Source organism: Candidozyma pseudohaemuli, assembly GCF_003013735.1.
Source record: "Candidozyma pseudohaemuli strain B12108 chromosome Unknown scaffold00007, whole genome shotgun sequence".
In the NCBI taxonomy this organism is placed as follows: Eukaryota; Fungi; Ascomycota; class Pichiomycetes; order Serinales; family Metschnikowiaceae; genus Candidozyma; species Candidozyma pseudohaemuli.
Genome location: NW_020194441.1, coordinates 358,678 through 377,037, shown reverse-complemented (window position 1 = coordinate 377,037; position 18,360 = coordinate 358,678). Strand labels below are relative to the sequence as shown.

Sequence of the window (18,360 nt, the reverse complement as noted above, 5' to 3'; positions counted from 1 at the left end):
GCAGGGCCCTGTGATGCAATTATAGCCGTAGCGTTTTAGGTTGCAGATGGCGATGCACGGTTGATGATACACCATGTAACGGTGATGATGTAAAAAGGGTCCAGCTCGGCTACTCCTCCTCGGGCCACCATTCGGGTATATGCGCTGTGGCGTCCAAAGCCTTGGAAACGCCAGGAACCTGAACCTTGAGGCGGCTGTCCTTCTTGAGTTTGTCGATGTTGACCAATGCGAAACCCATTTTGCCTCGAACAGAGAGGAGCTTTCCGACTTTGCTGCGTCTGGGAGCTGGTGCTTTTCCCGAGCTGCCGAAGGGAGAGCTGGACTGGGCGTTGGACTTGTCGAATGGCGAGCTGGACTTCTCAAAAGGTGACTTGGAATTATCAAATGGCGAGGGCGCTGCTGCTTTTGGTTTCTCGGCAGCAACAGGTTCAAGAGAAACTTCCGTCACGTCGGCTTCACTGAGTTTCGCCAAATCGCCCTCGTCGGCCGTGAACACAAGCGGAACCACACGCTTTCTGATAACTCCGCCGTTGAACGTTCTGATGGTGAGCTCCTGTCCCACGTAACAGCCCTTTTCAAGACTCAAGCCGTTGATGTAGTCCAAATTGCACTCAAACGGCAAAAGCGACATGCCCTTAGGAGCATCGGCGGTCTCAAAAAGGCCGTTGGTGTACCTCCTATCGGTGATTTGACGAGGCAGCACTTCCTTGACCTCGAAAAGCTGCTTGAAGGAGTCCGAAAAAATGTCCGCTGGATCCTGGGCCTCCTGCGTCGTGAGCACCTTGAGCCCAAAATTGGGTATTCTGTTGTCGATGGCAAATCCAGTCACGTTGGGTGCAAATGCCTTGTTGAATATGAGTTCTTGTTCGACGACCTTATTGGCGTTTTCCAACGCACCCTCGGGGTCGCCTGTCGTCAAGTACTGTCCCTGAAAGTCCTCTAGCCACTCCTCAAATTCAGGCGTTTCGTTGTAGTAGTAATACGAGAAGATCTCCTTGATTGGCTCGATCTTGACTCTGGCACTGAGCTTGTGCATGCGTAGAAGCGTCTGTAGCGCAGAAACGTACTTTGGATCGATTTCCACCAAAAAATTGGGTTCCTCTATGCTCTTCTTGAATGCATCGGTGAGTGTGTGGTACGGATTGGCATAGACAAAGCAGTCATTCACGACTCTGCCTTTGGAATTGAGAAACATCGACAGAACTCCGTCTCGACGTACAAAGATATTGAAATCCGGATCGTAGATATCCTCATGCATGAGTCCCCAGTTCTTTTCCGGGTTTATCACCTCCTGAAGCTCCAAATGTCTGTTTTCATTGTCACTGATGGTATGCTGCTTTTTCTTCACCACATTGGGCAAAAGCCGGGTTGTAATGAGTCCATTAAGAAACTTCGATGCATCTACTCCTCGGATTTGTATTATAGACCTCGGAATTCGGGCTATCCCGCTCCACGACATGGTAAGAAATTAGTGCTCTAGCTTACTCAGATGGAGGTCTCAGATATAGGGCGCTGTGTACAGGAAAATCAACACTTCGTAGTATAATATATTCAATAAATATTAGAACTTCAGCATCGGCACCTCGCGGCCAATCTGGTTCTTCTTTCTGCTCTGCGGCTGCAGCTGTGCCGGCCATTCGGTCTTGTTCATCACTTCGTCAAGGCTGGGTGACAGAATGTCTGGCTGCAAACGATCGCGGATTTGGTCATTCAACGAGATCTTTTGCTTGAGATCAGGCTGTTGGGGCAATTGCATGCCTTGGGGTGGCAACTGGAAGCCCTTTTGCTTTCCCATCTGGTACAAATCGCCACTGGAGTGAACACGCGAGCCTGTTCTGGAGGTCATACTCGAGGTGTTGGTGCTCAAGAAGGATTCATCACGTACAAGCTCGTCCCTCCTGATATCAACCTCACCAACATCAAAGTAGCCGTAACCACCAAGATAGTTGAACTCGTCGTCCTTGTTATCGTCGGAATTGCTGCTTGACTCCTGGATCACAGGAGGAGCCTCTCTCAAGGGGCTTTCTGGAAGCTTGAACAGAGCTGTCGAGTCCAACCTAAGGTCAATGGGGTGCCTCGTCAGGTACAATTCCTTGTTGACATTCTTCAACTCCTTCTCGATACGGAGGCGCTTGAGCTCATACCTTCTTGTTTCAGAGTCAGCCATTTCTTCCAAAATGTCGGCCTCTCCACGAAGAATGTTCTTCACCTCCTTCATCACAGAACGGAACGTACTCAAAAAGCGCTCTGTCTGGCGGAACTTTGATGACACAGTCACCACCACCTTATCCTTGTGGATGATATAACCAATTCCAAAGCCTTGGTCGATAGCTGGCGATATGCCAAAGAGATGCAAAGCGGGGTTACCACAGTTACTGATCAAAAGCTCTGCACCAGTGAGTCTTTCAATGGACTCATTGGACAAGAACGGAATGTACTCATCTGCCATCACTTCGACCGGTGGAATGGGCTCCAAACCTTCCACATCCTTGTTGAGCCTGTTCAAACTTTCCACCGCACTGGGCTTCTTCAAAACTTGGAGTAAAGCGCCAATGTGTCTTTCGAAACCTTGTCCAAGCATAGCGTCACGGTAATGCTTTGTGTGGTCAATGGCACAAGCCTTAAATGACAGCCACTTCTTGTCGTTGTCAGCAGAGGTAATAAATAATTTAGCGAGGTTGTTGATAGGCTCGTTTTGCACAGCCACCAAGTCTGTTCTAGCATCACGGAACTTTCTCGTGGTGATCGGTTCCAAAGTGTTGGCGACTCTACCGTACAAGGCATAGTGGGCAACTTGGAAACCGATCTGCAAGAACGAATCCGCCAGCAAGCCTGATTTCGTCAAAAGATGACTATCAAGCTTCATCGTGAGACTCTTGTACTCGTGCTGGTTCAAAAGATCAGCAAGACGAGTCTCAGAAAGGTGGATCAAGTGCTGGAGCTCTGGTGTCATTCTGAAACGAAGCTCTCTGGCATTGGGCTTATGATCACTCACTTTACCCGATACAAATTGCACGGACTCGTCAAAAAGGGTGTTCTCAGCACCGTTGATGTTTCTTGCGAGCTTCAAGATCGAATCTGTATAAATGTCACTGATAAAACGCAAAATGGCCGTACTGTCCATCAGCGAGGACTCCCAAACAACGCCTGCGACTGCATTGGAAGTCACCACCATCTGAAGCTTATCGTACCATCTAGAAGTACACGAACCGATCTGAATGTTGGTGCCTTCCAACAAACGAGATGTTCCGTGAGAGATGACCTGGGTCTTTTCTTGGTCGGTCTTGGGGGCACTTGTGGTATCCAACACCACCACAAAAAGAGCATTGTCAACCGCTTCAAGGTAGTTGGGGTTGGTCTTCTTCAACTCCACTCTGGCCAGTTTCCAGTATCCGTACGTCTGAGTCGTGATAGCACCGATACCGTTATTCACAGCGGTGATCTGGTCGACCAGCGAGGACTGGTTGATGATCTCCTGAACGATCGGAGCCAATTCGGCATCATTGAACCAGATCTGGTGCTTGGGGTTCTGGTTGACATCTTCACAAGGAGTGAGCACCTCTAGGGTGTAGTACTGGTTGTTGCAGATGAAGAGCACGTGGCGGGAGTCGTTGAAGTGCTTATACTTGGCAATGGTGATGTGGTGGTATTCTTGCAGCTCGTCAGGCACTCTGGTCGTGCCGAACAAGTTCATATAGCATTTCATCGTAAGAGGAGTGCCCAGTTTTGGGGTCACATCGGGCTTCAAGGTGCCATTTCTCAAGCTCACAATGAACTTTAGCGTGGAGTTCACCAATGACGCCGTACGCTGTGCCTGGTTAGGCGGATTGATGGTCTGGGCGTACGGATCCTCCTCCAATACCAAAAACGGGTTTCTAGGGAGAATATCGCCGTTCAAGTCGCCGTAGATGCCCGGGTAGCTCTCGCCGTTGACGGCGTTCAAGTAGCACGTGACGTTTGGGTTTCTAGCCGCCTCCTCCAAGTGTCTTTGGACCAACAGCACCGTTTTGTTGGTGATCACTTGCGATGCCTCGTTCAAGATTTCCGAGTATTCCTCGGCAGGAAGAAGGGGCTTCAACGCCGCCAATATCAGGTGCGTGGACTGCGCCAACAGCGGCACGGGAAGGCGGGGAAGCTGCTCCTCGTATTCGAAAAGGGAGTACTTCATTAGTGGGAAGAAAAAGAGGAATCGGTGATGCTTAAGTACCCCAGGATCTGTGGGGCAGGTGGGGTGTCTGTGTGCAGTGCGTGGGACCTATCGCCGGCCGTTCCACCGAGATATGCTCTTACGGGGGTGAAGAAAATCAATGGATTTCAAGATTTCGATTCAGGTTTTGTGGAAATTGATATTGGTTTTTTCTCGGTTCAGTATGGTGACTTCCTCGGGCCGAGGGTCTGGCAGGGTCCTCGGAGTGCGGCCAATGAAAGTCCGGGTTTAGTCAGAATGCATTTTGTGAAAGATGGAGGATTTGGTGGAATTGGTGGATTTTGTGGATTTTGCAGATAAGGAGTTTGTGTCTTTTGTTTGTCAAAATGTGTGGATGCTCTGTCGCAAACGCTGCATGGTCTTGACAAGCGGGCATACAGTGGGGTAGGTTTTGAAGAGTAGTACTTAAAGGTGGATTGTGATGGAGGGATTAAGCGGTTGATGGACTTTGTTGATTTCGTCGATTTTGAAATGATGCCTGGATTTTGAATCGGTGCCTGGTTGGTTTGGTTCAATTGGTGTGTCAAGGAATGGAAAGTGCATTTAAGTCGTGATGCATCAAGTGCTATCTGAACTCCCAAGGATCTGGCTCCCTCTTTTTTTTTTTTTCAACTAATATCTCTTTATTAGAGTAAAACACTAAATCTCCATCGAAACAACCTCCAATAAGATCTTATAACTCTCAATTTCACGAGACCCTCGGGTCAGTTTTCGAACGTCTCGCCGTGTTTATCGACCCATCGGACAGATCTGTCTGACAGCCTTCTTCAGCTGACGTATCAGAAGGGAAGGCCACGGTACATTAAATAGGTAGTTCTCACCGTAAACCAGTTTAGTTTGCGGAAATGTTCAAATGTGTGTTCTTTTGGAGTTAACATATTGTTGAGCAGCATTGGTCAAAGCCAATAATGAACTGAATCTATTGATCTTGCCTTTGTCAATTTTTGCTGTTGCCGAAAACCAATGCTATTTTTCAGTATAGATGGACTTCGTTCCATGTACCAGTCTGTTCCACCTTATTTTTCAACTGCAAAATCGCAATTGAAGCATTGGTGTCTTAAAGCAATTTTTGAACAAAATCTGTTGATTGGAATTCTATAATCCTTTCGCTGAATTACAATCCTATTTTTCAGAAAAAGTGGATCTCATTCCATGTACCGTATTCTCCAACCCACTTTCCAGCTTCAAAATCCATCCCCAATTGAACAGAAAATCCCAATTGATCAGGAAATCACTAGCGGCTTCCCGAAACATCCACCAGCTTCACCCTCCATTTAACCTTCAGGGGTGATTTGCACCACCGTAAATTCCCACAGCGATCGACTAGTCATGCCTGGTTTTCTGCCTGGTCAGCACAAGCAGTTTCGGAATGCAGTGCAAGATTATGGTTTGGATGTAGCGACGGCGGCTACTTCATAGAGGCAGCTGCAAAGATCTGCTTTTGCCATTATCACAAGAAAACCCAGCAGCGTAGTTTCCAGGTACATGGGGTATTCGGTAAATCAGCAACGGCGGAGGGGTATCCACGATCAAATTTAACGAAATTGATAGATTTGTTAGTTTGAAATTTACTTTTATTTGCCCATCCACTTTTTCCATGGGCCCCATGCCTCGAGGACAATTACACTAAATACGAGGCGGCGGGATACATACGTCGAGCTTTCTGTATCTCCCTGTTTGCCTAAGCCAACTAAGCCCTAAAAACACCAGAAATATTTCGAAAATTCACGAAATGCATGGCTGCCTTTCAGGCTGCAATTGACAACCCATGCACCTTACCCATTGAAATGGCCTCCCCAAAACCACCCTTCTTTCGTATCTGTCAGTCCATCTTTTTGGTATTTTTTGAAACTCTGTCAGCACAATTCTCTCGTTTCAATGCCTCCCGCTTCAATGTCTCGTTTCAATGCATCTACTCTCTTAAAACTATAAGAGTAAACAAAACTATTGTTGCAACGCCCCCTAATAAACTTCCAACAAGCCTGTTCCGCAAGATGCCATTGTCGCCTTTAAGCTTTCCACGCCCCCTACGAAGGCGACATTCGTACATTGTGAAATAATAACTTTTACGGCCTCCTCCGCAGAAGGGCTTCTGGAACACCCGGTTTTATTAAAAGACGGGTGTTTGATACTGAATAGGGGCATGGATACGAAGTCTTTTCAGCCTCGAACGGGCTGAGTTTTCAGAGTCAAAAGCCCAATCGGAGATATACCATTACAGTGCAGAGAGAATAGAATCACCACTTTTAGACGATGGCTTTTGTGGAATCCATGGGCCACGGAGCCGAAGATCACTGCTGGATTGGGCAAGCCGTGAATTCTAGAATGCCCAAAGCCAACACTAATTTTTAAAATCTACACTTTCAAGCATTTTTTTGAAAAATCATCAGCTTGATGCTGCCGGGTATGTATTGAAAAGACCCTCCGGCACGGATCTGGATCAAGACAGCTTGGGAGAACCTGCTCCTGGCTGACCTGGGGAATAAAAATATGTGTGGTGCACGGGTGTGTTGCTGCTTTGTGGGAGGCACAGGTTTCTCTGCGGTGTCAGTCCTGCAAGTGACCAGGGGGGCTGAGCAGCAGCCTCTGTCAAGTACGGGGCTTGCAGAGGGCTCGATCCTCGGCAAAGGAGGTGCGATCGGCAGTGAAAGATTTATTTTTGGCTTTGCATTTTTCCACAAGCTCTGAGCCTCGTACCCAGCGAGTCGAGACATTGCGGAAAAGAAAACGGCAATTGTCAATGGGGATTCATGTGTCGGCCAGGAATGCCGCACAAAGGGGCAGGCAGGCGTCCACCTGCGGTGCACATGCGGTGCGCCTGCATGCGCGCCAGGAACCAATGAGAATGGACTTTGCTCTGGACAATGCCGCGCGGATAATGCGATCGGCGATGCGTCAATAAGATGAAGGTCTCGCTTGTTACGTCAACAAAGTCGCACAATGCTCCAGGGCAGTCTGGACAAACTTCGGGAGAGTGCTCCATGGAGAATAAGCTGACGATCGAAAGAAGCATAGCACTTTTTTTGCACTTCTCGAAAAGAGGCGTCCATCGTCGAAAAAGGCCCCCGTATTGTCTCTTCGGAAGCTGTCCTGCAGAAAGCAGATCGCAAAATTATGGCTTATCTTTTGCCCCAGCCCGCCAAAGCAAAAACCAACCACACCCGCTACTCGTCTAAAACACACCTGAAGAAACCAGCGTATATGGCACTATTTGCTCGAAGGTAAAAATGTAGGGGAGAATTTCCAGGCAAATCAGTCACGTGCTAAACCGTAAGTTCCTACAAGTTCTTTTTTGTTGTCGTCGTCAGTTCGTAATCATCACAGGCGCTTTTTTCGTTTTTTCTCACTGCTGGCGAAGCGGCGGGAGCGCAATCGAATGCTGGAAGTACAGCGGGTGTTCGGCTTGTAAACGGCCCAGTTCCACATCCTTGGCCTCGTCCATCAACGGCTTGATACAGAGCCAGCCTGTTTCAGTCCGGAAATGACGTGCCAAGGCATCCAGACGTGCAAACGTCTTTCCACAGCCCCACTTGGTAGTGCCGTCTTTAAGGAAGCCTTCACACTTGAAGTTCTTGACGCCCTGGTGGAGATGCTCGTGGCGCTTGCGGTCGTGAGAACGGGCAAACAGCTTGGGGCACATCAGGCACTTGTAAGGTCTCTCGGTGGAATGGGTCTTCATGTGCAGCTTGAGGTTATATGGCTTGGGGAAGGTTTTGCCACAAGTCTGGCACGTATGCTTGGCCAATCCGGAATCCGTGCCCACCATCTTGTAGTCCAGGCGTCTGCGGCGCCGGCTGGCTGGCGACACCGTGTAGCTGACAAGCGAGTTGTAGTTGATTCCTGTTCCGGGAACCTTGAGCAGCTCGTCGCTATCTCTTCTGTGAGCCTCGCCACTCATCAGGCTCGGACTAAGCGGGTATCCGTGGCCAGGGGAAGATGCTGGGGCTCCCTGAGGGGCACTGGCCAAAGGCAGGTACCTTGAGGTCATGACGGGTTGCACGAGAATGGCATTTTGTGGCTGCTGGTAGTTTTGTTGATATGGCTGAGCAACGGGCTGGGCCATTCCCGAAAGGTTCATTTGAGGCACCGAGGGCACTTGCAACAGAAATGCTGGAGGTGAAAGCTTGGGGTCATTGGACGAAGGAGTGTCTAGTTGTTGTGAAGGCTGGGGGGTATTGCTAGTGTGAATCTGAGGCAACGCCATGGGCCGCAGCTGTCTGTTTTGTTGTTGATTGTTTTGGTTATTTTGGATCTGGTAGTAGTCCACCAACTGAGACATTCTCTGGGGCATCTGCTGGGGCACTTGCTGGGGCACCTGTTGGTTGTAGTAGCCCAGGCTTTGTTGGAATTGGGAGTTGTCAACGACGGAGGGACCCATTTGTTGGAACGGCCTGGAGGCGTAATCTTGCTGATAATAGACAGGGTAGGACATGAGGTAGTTAAAGTGAGGCTACCTTGCTAATGATCAAAAAGTTGTACACAATCAAAAGCGGCGGGAATGGTGGGATTTATATAGTGGAGACGGCGTAAGCGACACCTTATTTGGTATTGGGGGAGGGCTGCACGTCAAAATAAGAGAGCGGTGCGCGAGCTGCTGCATGTCCTGCGCCGCTCCTGCAGTGCTGCTTGCAGGCGTACATATAGAAGCATTGTCTTTCGGCATTTGCAGCAGGCCCGCGACGGCTAAAAGCCAGGGGCAAGGACGGGGCTTAGTCAAGGCTGTGCTGAGCACGCAGATGGGCACTGCACACAGCCGGGTGCCACCTGCCACCCAGCCTATCACCCATCCACGCACAATCCCATAAGCCCAATGTTGGCGGCAGATGACAGAAGCAGGGCCTTTGTTTATTGGGCTTTGTATGCAGTGCGCCTCCAGGCACGAGGCACGTCATCCAACGGCGGCAAAGCCCCCTTCTCCGGTAGACCCCGCCTCAAACCCTCACGCCTGTCCACCACAAAAATCATAGTCTCGATATCGTCCCTACTTCACCATGGAAGAAATTCCCACGCTTGCTTCGACGTAAATGCAAGATGGTCCCGCGCAGCAATGTTCCCCTGACTTATCTGCAGTCCGGGACTCCCCTGCAGCACTGCTGTCGAATTATGCGGGAAGCGACGCCCGTGTCGACGTAACAGCAGGCCCACAGCCCCCATGTACCCCTCTACACGGCTGACAGCAGCCCCGGTTCTCAGATCCCCCTCCCACCGGATCTCTAAATTCTGGGCTCACCAGCCTCACCAGAGTCAGCCTTGACGAAAAAGATTCGGCGACATTTTCTTTTTTTTCCATTTCTTCATTTAAACAGTTATACTGTAAAGCAGCACAGGCTGGACGGGCAAAAACCCAGCTGCTGGTTATATGTAGAGTGGAATGAGGCGCAGATACACGAAACACGACCGTTTATCCGATAATCCTCGGGCATTCTCCCGTTCTGTGAATCCACCAAGGTGCACACGCCAAAAATTTCATCATGATGGCTGTGGAAAAGGCTGTGCTGATTTAGTCCAGCTTAGTGAGGCTGTAACGATAATTCACAAGGCTGGGGCAGGGGCCAAGAAACAGCGCCGTTAGCCGTTTACGTCATATCAGTAGTTTTCAATGGGAAAGGCCCGGAAAAACCCAAAAGGCACTTTTTGCAAAATTCTCTTCTCGGTTTTTTCCCTGTTGGAAATTCTCCAGCGTCGAGATGCCTCTGCCGATGACGCTTCCACACATTTTCCAAAATCACAGCGAGCAAATATTAACGCAAGGCCGCCAATAGCGCCGCCTAATTTCACCCATTCGTTTTTTTTCGAAAAATCATGTCATACTTTTTTTTCTGTGTTGTTGTTTGTCCTCGTCGTTCTCCCTCCACCTTGTAACAAGCGGTTTTAGAAGATCTGGGGAATGTCCAGATTCGAGCCGTCATGGGTTTAACCGCTGAACCTCGCCGTGAATCTGTTGCTCTTTTGGGCTAGCCCAATCGAGCGATTCTAGTTTCGATTGCAGTGGCATTTTTTTTTTTTTTTTTCCTTGTATCGGGCAATCTGTATCTGACCCGTTCTGCGTTTTGTGATCTCTGGAAGCATCGTAAATTACGCCCTCACTCCAGATCTTCACTTTTCGAAACCAACCCACTTTTTGTGCTTCCTTTGGATTTCTCCCGGCTTAGATTTTCGCTAGACTGGGGCTGATGATAAGAGGGGCTGCAGAACGTCCTTGGGCAAGAGGAGCCGCTTTAAGTGTGGAGTTCCGGTACCCCTGAGAAAGATGCCGATTAAACCGTGGGTATAAGCAGTATATTCTCCTTTTTTTAGACTTCCACATCCTCCTGGTCTCCATCCCTGATGAAGTTGTAGACAGTCTCCAGTCTCATGGGGGAATGACTGTATCTGGGTTAACTCTTGCTACATATTCTTCTTGATCACTTGTGGGATCTAAGCCTCTGGTAGCTGGTCCCCACCAGACAACGAGTCACGACTGGTAGAGGCAGCTACACCGCTTGCGTGTATTGCTTTTTAAAAATACCCCTTGGCCTGGCCCTTACCCCTAGTGGTTGTGCTTTGGATCATCCCCAGGTGATGAGACTGCCGCTGGCAATCCAGTCAAGCTCAAACTCAGGCGAATCAATACCAAACCGCTTGGCCATGGGCAAAAGGTGCTGCTCGTCGCCAAAATCCTCCACATACGCCACGGTGTTGGACTCCTTGGCTCCGTCGTCCTCCTTCTTCACAACATTAGGCACCGTCCGGGGCAAGTAGTTGATGAAGAAGTCGTACAACACCTCGGCAGGCACGGTGTCTGGCAACCCCTGGGACGTGACGTAGATCCGTTCAAGCTCAGGGCTGCGTTTCTTGCCCACAAGCACGGCCGTGCTGACCAAAAGCTCCAAATCCAGGAAGTTGAAGCCGCCCAAGTCGTTGAGGCCGGTGAATGACGATCTTCTACGGCCAAACTGGTCCTCCACACGGGTAGGGTCGGAAAGCACGCCAAAGGGGTCCACCTTCAACTCGCCCAGACCGACAATAAAGAGCTTGCCCTCCATGATCAGCGACCACAACACATAGTAGCTCTTCTGCTGCAACTCGTTGGTGAGAATGGCGCCCTTGATGTTAGCGTAGTACTCTTCTCCGCCCTGTTTCTTCGTTCTAGGCACGTCAGCGGCGTGCTGTTTGCGCAAGTTGGCCTCGTCAGGCTGCAAAAAGAACTTGGACATGGACAAATTTTGCACGGACGACTTTTTGTTGACGCCAGACTGCTTGGGCGAGGTTGGATCGATCTGAGCCCCGCCAAACTTCTCTGATACAGCAGAAAGCTCGTTGTGAGAGCCCAACCGGGTCAGCGAAAGAGCCGTTTGCACGTTTGTGAGCGACGACAGCGACCTGCGCCCGCCAGCCAACTCCAGGTGGAAGAGGGTCTTGTTGAGGTCGGTCAAAAGCTCCAATTCCTTCAGCTGCAAAATCAGCGAGATCAAGTGCACGTCCTGCTGCTTCGAGCCGTCCAAAAGGGTCAATTTTTTGCCTGGCACCGACGCGTCGGTGCCCTTGCCTCCGAGAAGCTTCTTGACGGCTTCAGCGGCTTCACTATCCAACACAGCCAGGGGCACAATGTAGCCGTCAACAGGGTACGCCTTGAAGCCGAACCGCGAGTACACCGTCTTGATCGCCGAGTAGAGGTACCAGACGTACTTCTTGCCGAGGTAGTACGTGGCCAATTGCTCGTCCACACGGCCCTCCAGGTCCGTGACCATGCTCCGGAAGGACCCCTTTTTGTCCGACAGCTTCTCGAGCTCCTTCTTCAACACCTCCTCCTCGGTGACGGCAATTGCCTTCCGGACGAGCTTCTCCATCAATTTGAGGCCCCTGAACTTCGCCAACGTAAACACAAAACTCAATCTGAGCGCCGTAGCTGGACTGACGCCAAAAGACGCTGGATCTGGAACACCGATTCCGCCAGCAGCGCCGTCTTTGTAGAAAGCCTTGTGTTGCGTGATCACACACACAGAGGCGATCTCGCCCTCCTTGGATTCCAAGTAAAACGCCTTAGCGGCTCTGCCTTTCAAAATGGCATCCACAAGTAGTTTCGCCTGAAACGTGGCAAAACCTTCTGGATCGGGCTGGCCCCATTCGGAGCCGCACACTAGGAACACCTGGTGGAGGATTTTGGGATCTACTGTTGTTTTGAAACGAAAGTCGCTCATTGTAAAAAAACGTGGTTGTAGTAGGAGTAGGTTGATTTCGGTGATGTGTGGAGCAATCCTCGCTGGTGTCAGGGTGCATGACGTATGCAGCCGTGGGGGTGCCAAAAACACGATTAGCGACGGATTAAAAAAATAGAAAGTGGGAAAATGCTGTCTTCTGATTGGCTGGATTTTGGATATTTGGGCAATCCTGCAATTGCCAGGCGTTTTGGCACCCAGCTCGGACCCTAAGCATGCCGTAAGCGCCGACCGTTTCGGCTATGACGTTTTGAGTTAAGCGCCGGTGCCGAATCGGGCTAAACCTGGGGATCCTTAAATTAAAGAATCACATTATCCGTGGATTTCTGGACCTATGAAAAGTTCAAATCTCGATATCGTTATCTATCAATCATGAGGCTCGGTTAATGCGGCGTATGGGGCTCATCGCAGGGTCTCGCTAAAGGTATAGATCAGGCTAGATAAGGCGAGATAGGGTTTTGTCGGCTGGATTGTGTGAACAATGGAATTGGAGGTTTTTGTGATTTTCGTGGTTTTTGGTTTTCTTCAAAAAACGGCATTGAACCTGCCGTAGTTTACCAGTACAGCACAGTGTTACCAGAAACGATCATCCAAATCGAAAACTCAATAACCAATAGAAAGCTAATCACTGCTTTGAAGCCAATCGCCATTGAAAGTCTTTTCTGAACCTTCGCTACTCGTTCCATTGTGTAGCCTATCTCAAAAGTCTCGTATTGTGGCCTAGGCCTGTCAAGTGTAATTAGCGTTGGTTATGAACAAAGGGTGATTTGCTTGTTGCTTGTTTAGCGATTGAGGCTCATCTTCTAAAATTCATTCAAATCTTGATACTCGGCTTCCTTCAAAAAACGTCCTTCTCCTAAGGAATCCACTAGTTCCAATAACCTCAACTAAATCCCAAGAAACCCCCTCCACCCTGACTCTTTCGACACCCCAGAAGTCAACAAAAACCCTGCTTCCGCCTCCCGTGTTCCTAAGCCGACTCTAAACCCTATTGCTCGATCGGCGCCCCGAAACCAGCATAACCTTGCTGTCGATAAAGCAGAACCCTGTAGATCCAGATCATCCACACATCGACGCTTGTGCATCGGGAATGCTGCCACAAAACCAAAATCCATTAATTCAAAAATCATCAGTCCACTCCCTTTCCCATCTCTTCTTGGCTATCCTGATACATCCCCTAGGGAGCTTCTACACAATGGGTACCACCGGACATACACCCGAGGATCGGCATGGCATCAACAATACCCAGGGTGTCCAGATCAAAGCCAAAAGCATAAATCAACAAAGATTGAATGTATGTCTCCATGGCTTTTCAATGGATAATGGCCTGATCGTGAAGGCTTATCTCTAAGGCTATATTCAGCCGTGCACCGATGGCCCCACATTCCGGACTTGCTGGATTTTTTAAGAAAGTTGCAATTTCCAGTTTGAGCTTTTCCCAAAGTGTAGATACCTTATCAGAATCGGGACCCTGACCCCACATGGACCGAGGTACCGAATGGCTGTGTGAAGTAGGAGGATTCGATGCCAAGACATTGAAGCCTAATTAGCTTTTTCAATTCCGTTTCTGATAAGAGAAGGAGGAGCCAATCAGAGAATAGCGTGAATGTGGATTACCCCAGATTTTGGCTACGTTGTGAAAATCGACTTTATTTTTCAATCTGATAACGCTGCTTCGAATGTAAAGCCCTACTAAGCATTGTGGAAGGCCAAGCCCATCAAACTTTATCCGGCCCCACTACAATGCTTCTTTTTTTTCTGGTCCGACCCTTGCATGGCGAGTTGTTCCATTTCTTGATTTTCAGGAATTGACCTCTTTTTTTGAATCGATCTTGATTTTCAGGTTTCTTCAATTCACAAGATGCCCCGCGGAAGCCCCACACACACGGTCCGGTTCCGCTGGATCCACCGTCCCCTCAGCTTCTCCATCTTTTATTTTTTTGCAGCCAAAACGCCGAATGGGTGAAGAAACCCGTACACCATGGCATGCCACTAGACAAAGGGCACAAAAACTCGACTCCTCCTTCAAATCCCAGCCACCACCTCTCCACATTTCGGACCCTTCCGAGGTGGTTAGGGCAATTTCCATCGCGGTTTGTCCTGCATATAGCAGTCGAAAAAAACCGTTACCGGCTTTTCTCTGGGGCAAATGCCGGCGGGCTAAACCGCTCCAGCATCACGCGATGGCGAGCAAATTTGCGATTCCCGTGGGAATTTCAAAGCAAATCAAGCGCCAATCGCATGCGTTCGTCGAGGGTGCCCATATTGACAGGCTTCTACCGGAAAAACCTTTTTTTCCGAGCCTCCGCAGCCCCGAAACCCTCCCACCCAGCCCAGGCCGGTTCCGCGCCGTAGCCACGGCATTATGAAAGCAGGGCTGCTTTTTTCTTGCTTTTGACGCAGTCTTTCCTTTTTTCTGCGCCAGCCTCTGACTAACGCATCGGACTTTTCTGCAAACCTCTGATTTATAAGACACCCAGATCCAGCAAATTTGGACCCATCTTTAAAAAAAACACAAAAACCCAATCACTGCTTTTCAGGTGCTACTTCGTGGAAAAAGCTCCCCCACTTCCAATTCACTCAATCCATAGCTAAATTCCCTTTTTTGCACCCAATGTCGAAGGAATCCAGCAACGACAACTTGTCGTATGATTCCCAGGATTTCGGCACCAACACGTCGGCTTCTCTGCAAAGAGTGCTGCACTGGCAAAACTTCAAGGATTCGTTCAGAAGAGCCGAAAATGAGGATGTCTCCGACAGCCAGTCCATGGAATCGCTTGAAAAAGCCGTCAAGAAAACCGCCAACACAAAATTGAAATCCTCCATCAACCCCGTGTCCCAGGCCTTTATTGCTCTTGGAGGCTGCGTCGGATCGGGTCTTTTGGTTGTTTCCGGCCAGGCTTTGGCTGCTGGTGGACCTGCTGGTATTCTTATAGGTTGGGCCATTGTGTCTTCTTTCCTTTACTGTGTGATGCAAGCGTTGGCTGAGCTTTCGTCGACTTTCCCTGTTTCTGGCGCTTTTGCCGTCTACGCCACTCGTTTCGTCGACCCCTCTTTTGGTTTTGCTGCTGGCTGGAACTACGCCATGTTCTGGGTGGTGGTGTTACCGCTTGAGTTGGTTGCGGCGTCTTTGGCTATTCAGTTCTGGGATTCCCACATCAATACCGTTGTTTGGGTGGCCGTTTTCTACGTGCTCATCTTGGGGCTTAACCTCTTTGGAACCGCCGGTTTCGCCTACACAGAATTGGTCTCGTCCATCCTCAAATTGCTTGGTGTGGTGGGTTTCGACATTTTGGCCATTGTGTTGATCTGTGGCGGCGGCGATACCGGCTACATTGGCGTCAAGTACTGGCACAATCCAGGCGCTTTTGCCCACGGCTTCAAAGGTGTGGTTTCTGTGCTTGTCACTGCTACTTACTCTTTGGCAGGTACCGAGTTGGTGGCTCTTACTGCTGCTGAGTCGTCCACAAACCCCAGAATCGCCTTGCCCTCCGCCATCAAAATGGTTTTTTACAGAATCCTCATTTTCTACATGTTCACCTTGACGCTTGTGGCGTTCTTGGTGCCTTACACCGAGGACAGATTGGTTTCTGGCGACAACGCTTTTGCTTCTCCGTTCGTCATTGCCATCCAGAACGGAGGCATCACCGCCCTTCCTTCCATTTTCAACGTGGTGGTGATCATTGCCCTTCTTTCCATCGGTAACTCGGCCGTCTACGGTTTCTCCAGAACCATCCTTTCCTTGGCCGAACAGGGCCTTGCTCCCAAAATCTTCACCTACGTCGACAGAAACGGCAGACCGCTCGTGGGTTTCTTGACCTCCGCCATTGTCGGTTTGATGGCCTTTGTGGCTGCTTCGCCAAAGCAGGGTGAGGTTTTCGCCTGGTTGGTGGCTCTCTCTGCGCTTTCTACGTTGTTCACCTGGGCTTCTTGTACCTTGGGTCACGTCAGATTCAGAGCTGCCATGAAGCGTCAAGGCAGACCACTCACGGAATTGCCATATCTTTCCAAAACCGGCGTTTGGGGTTCAGTGTACGCTACCATCTGCCTCACAGTGGTCTTGTGTCTCCAGTTCTGGGTTTCTCTTTTCCCATTGGGCGAGTCTCCAGACGCCACGGCCTTCTTCAAGAACTACCTTGGTGCCGTCATTGTCCTTTGTTTCTACCTTGGCCACAAGCTCTATAACGGTTTCTGGAAGAAGCGCTGGACGTTTGTGGTTCCTTTGGATAGCATGGATATCGACACAGGCCGCTGTGAAAGCGACTTTGACAAATTGCAGCAGGAGCTCCAGGAGGAGAAGGCTGCTCTTCGGGCCAAGCCCTGGTACAAGCGGGTGTACCACTTCTTATTCTAAGCATGACTCACGACTAACGATTAGGTGCATCTTATAGACAAAAAATTGCATTCGAGACGGGATTGTAGATGATTTAAGTGTAGGATGATTTGAAAATGTAGGTTGATTTGAAAGTGTAATTTGGATTTGGAAGTTTAGTTTTATTGCATTGGGGCCAATTGTGGATACGACCCTAGACAATCCATTATTTGATGCACAACGTTACCACAAATCTACTGAACGATTATCGGATTCTCTAATTTTAATATATAAACATCTCTAAATTGCAAGAATTGCCCCCTTATGTATGCTTCGCTAGAACGTCCGCATCAAGATGGGCAAAACTTATACCCAAGATGGTATCAGCCACCACGAGACAAACACCGTTTATAACAAAACCAAGACTGAGCAACCCGTGCTCTGCCAAATGGCCTGTGAAAAACGGCCCGATGCAATTGGCAAACGTTTTGGCGATATTCACCGTTCCCATCACCCGGAGAAGGTCTGCTTTGGGAATAATAGCTGTCAAAAGCACCTGCCGGGGCACAACGTCCATTGTTCCTGTGGCACAGAACAAGAAGTAGAAAACGGCTGCCAAAAGGTACGTTTTGCAGAAGGTGATGCTGAAGAAAAACACCGCCGAAGGGAGTTGAGCCGCTAAAATCGCTTTAACAGGACCTAGCCAATGGAACGTAACCGCCAGTGCAATAGACGACAAGGAGTCGATCATGTTTGTGAAGAAAAACAACGTTCCCAAAGCCAGGGCCGCCGGGTGGAAGGTTTTCTTGAAATAAAAGACGATCCACGCTGGAGGCATGAAACCGTATCCCAAGGAATCGAGCATGAAGACCACGAGAAGCCGAGGAAGGATGCGTTTTGTCTGAGGGCTGAAGCCGCTGCCGGAAACGTTTTCGGCGCCGTTTTCAAGAAGCTGCTCGGTCTCCAGATCCGTCACTTCAGCGCCTGTGTCGTCTCCAAGGTATTCGTGAAGCTCGCAGTTTTTACTGAGACAAACCGCCAAAACAAGCTTGACAAGGGCCACAGCGGAGTAGCCAATGAAAATGGCCCTGTAGCATTTTTCCAAGTCCCATTCGAGAGCGTAGTTCCAGTAGTCCACAAGGAATCCACACAAAAGAGCGCCTGAAGCAGCACCCAAACGGCCCAAAAAGCCGTACAAAGCGAAAATGGACGCCCTGTGTTTAGGTGGCGTAAGATGGGAAATACAGACCTCCTCCACCGTTTTGAAAGGGCCTGTTTCATCGCCTGATGTCAGGATCACACCCAAAATGGCTGCTACTAAAAGAACCCAGAAGTTCAGAAACCATGCAAACACTAGCCCGGAAGCAAGCATTAAAATCGCTCCCGCGACCATCACAAGCCGTCTTCCAAGCTGGTCCGAGTACCACGTTAGGAGGTACGAGATTCCCGTGTCTCCTAGAAGCGTGAGGGTCATGAAAAGGCCAATGTGAGCCTTTGAGACGCCCACAGCCTTGAGAAAAAGCGTAAGCACCTGGTTGGTGAGACCAAAGCTGCCTCTTCTGAGGAATACCGATATGAGGAGCACACGGACGTCCAGAGATACCTCTCCAAGGGCGTTCATTGCCGGTTTTTCAGTCTGTAAG

The 18,360-nt window shown here is 49.6% G+C and overlaps 6 protein-coding genes across 6 annotated transcripts; 1 reads left to right on the top strand and 5 right to left on the bottom strand.

Annotated features, from left to right (window-relative positions):
- Window positions 1-109: 109 nt before the first annotated feature.
- Window positions 110-1,459, bottom strand: C7M61_003146 (uncharacterized protein; the record flags this gene model as incomplete). The annotated part of the gene is made up of 1 exon (XM_024858496.1): window positions 110-1,459. The coding sequence occupies one exon, from the start codon at window positions 1,457-1,459 to the stop codon at window positions 110-112; it is 1,350 nt and encodes a 449-aa protein (XP_024713406.1).
- Window positions 1,460-1,561: 102 nt separating this feature from the next.
- CTN3 (carnitine O-acetyltransferase) lies at window positions 1,562-4,168 on the bottom strand (the record flags this gene model as incomplete). The annotated part of the gene is made up of 1 exon (XM_024858495.1): window positions 1,562-4,168. One exon carries the CDS (start codon window positions 4,166-4,168, stop codon window positions 1,562-1,564), a length of 2,607 nt encoding a protein of 868 aa, XP_024713405.1.
- Window positions 4,169-7,550: 3,382 nt separating this feature from the next.
- Window positions 7,551-8,639, bottom strand: C7M61_003144 (C2H2-type zinc finger protein; the record flags this gene model as incomplete). Its single annotated transcript, XM_024858494.1, has 1 exon — window positions 7,551-8,639. One exon carries the CDS (start codon window positions 8,637-8,639, stop codon window positions 7,551-7,553), a length of 1,089 nt encoding a protein of 362 aa, XP_024713404.1.
- Window positions 8,640-10,755: 2,116 nt separating this feature from the next.
- C7M61_003143 (uncharacterized protein) lies at window positions 10,756-12,387 on the bottom strand (the record flags this gene model as incomplete). Its single annotated transcript, XM_024858493.1, has 1 exon — window positions 10,756-12,387. The coding sequence occupies one exon, from the start codon at window positions 12,385-12,387 to the stop codon at window positions 10,756-10,758; it is 1,632 nt and encodes a 543-aa protein (XP_024713403.1).
- Window positions 12,388-15,019: 2,632 nt separating this feature from the next.
- GAP6 (Gap6p) lies at window positions 15,020-16,759 on the top strand (the record flags this gene model as incomplete). Its single annotated transcript, XM_024858492.1, has 1 exon — window positions 15,020-16,759. One exon carries the CDS (start codon window positions 15,020-15,022, stop codon window positions 16,757-16,759), a length of 1,740 nt encoding a protein of 579 aa, XP_024713402.1.
- A 280-nt stretch (window positions 16,760-17,039) lies between these two features.
- Window positions 17,040-18,338, bottom strand: C7M61_003141 (uncharacterized protein; the record flags this gene model as incomplete). Its single annotated transcript, XM_024858491.1, has 1 exon — window positions 17,040-18,338. One exon carries the CDS (start codon window positions 18,336-18,338, stop codon window positions 17,040-17,042), a length of 1,299 nt encoding a protein of 432 aa, XP_024713401.1.
- Window positions 18,339-18,360: the final 22 nt, after the last annotated feature.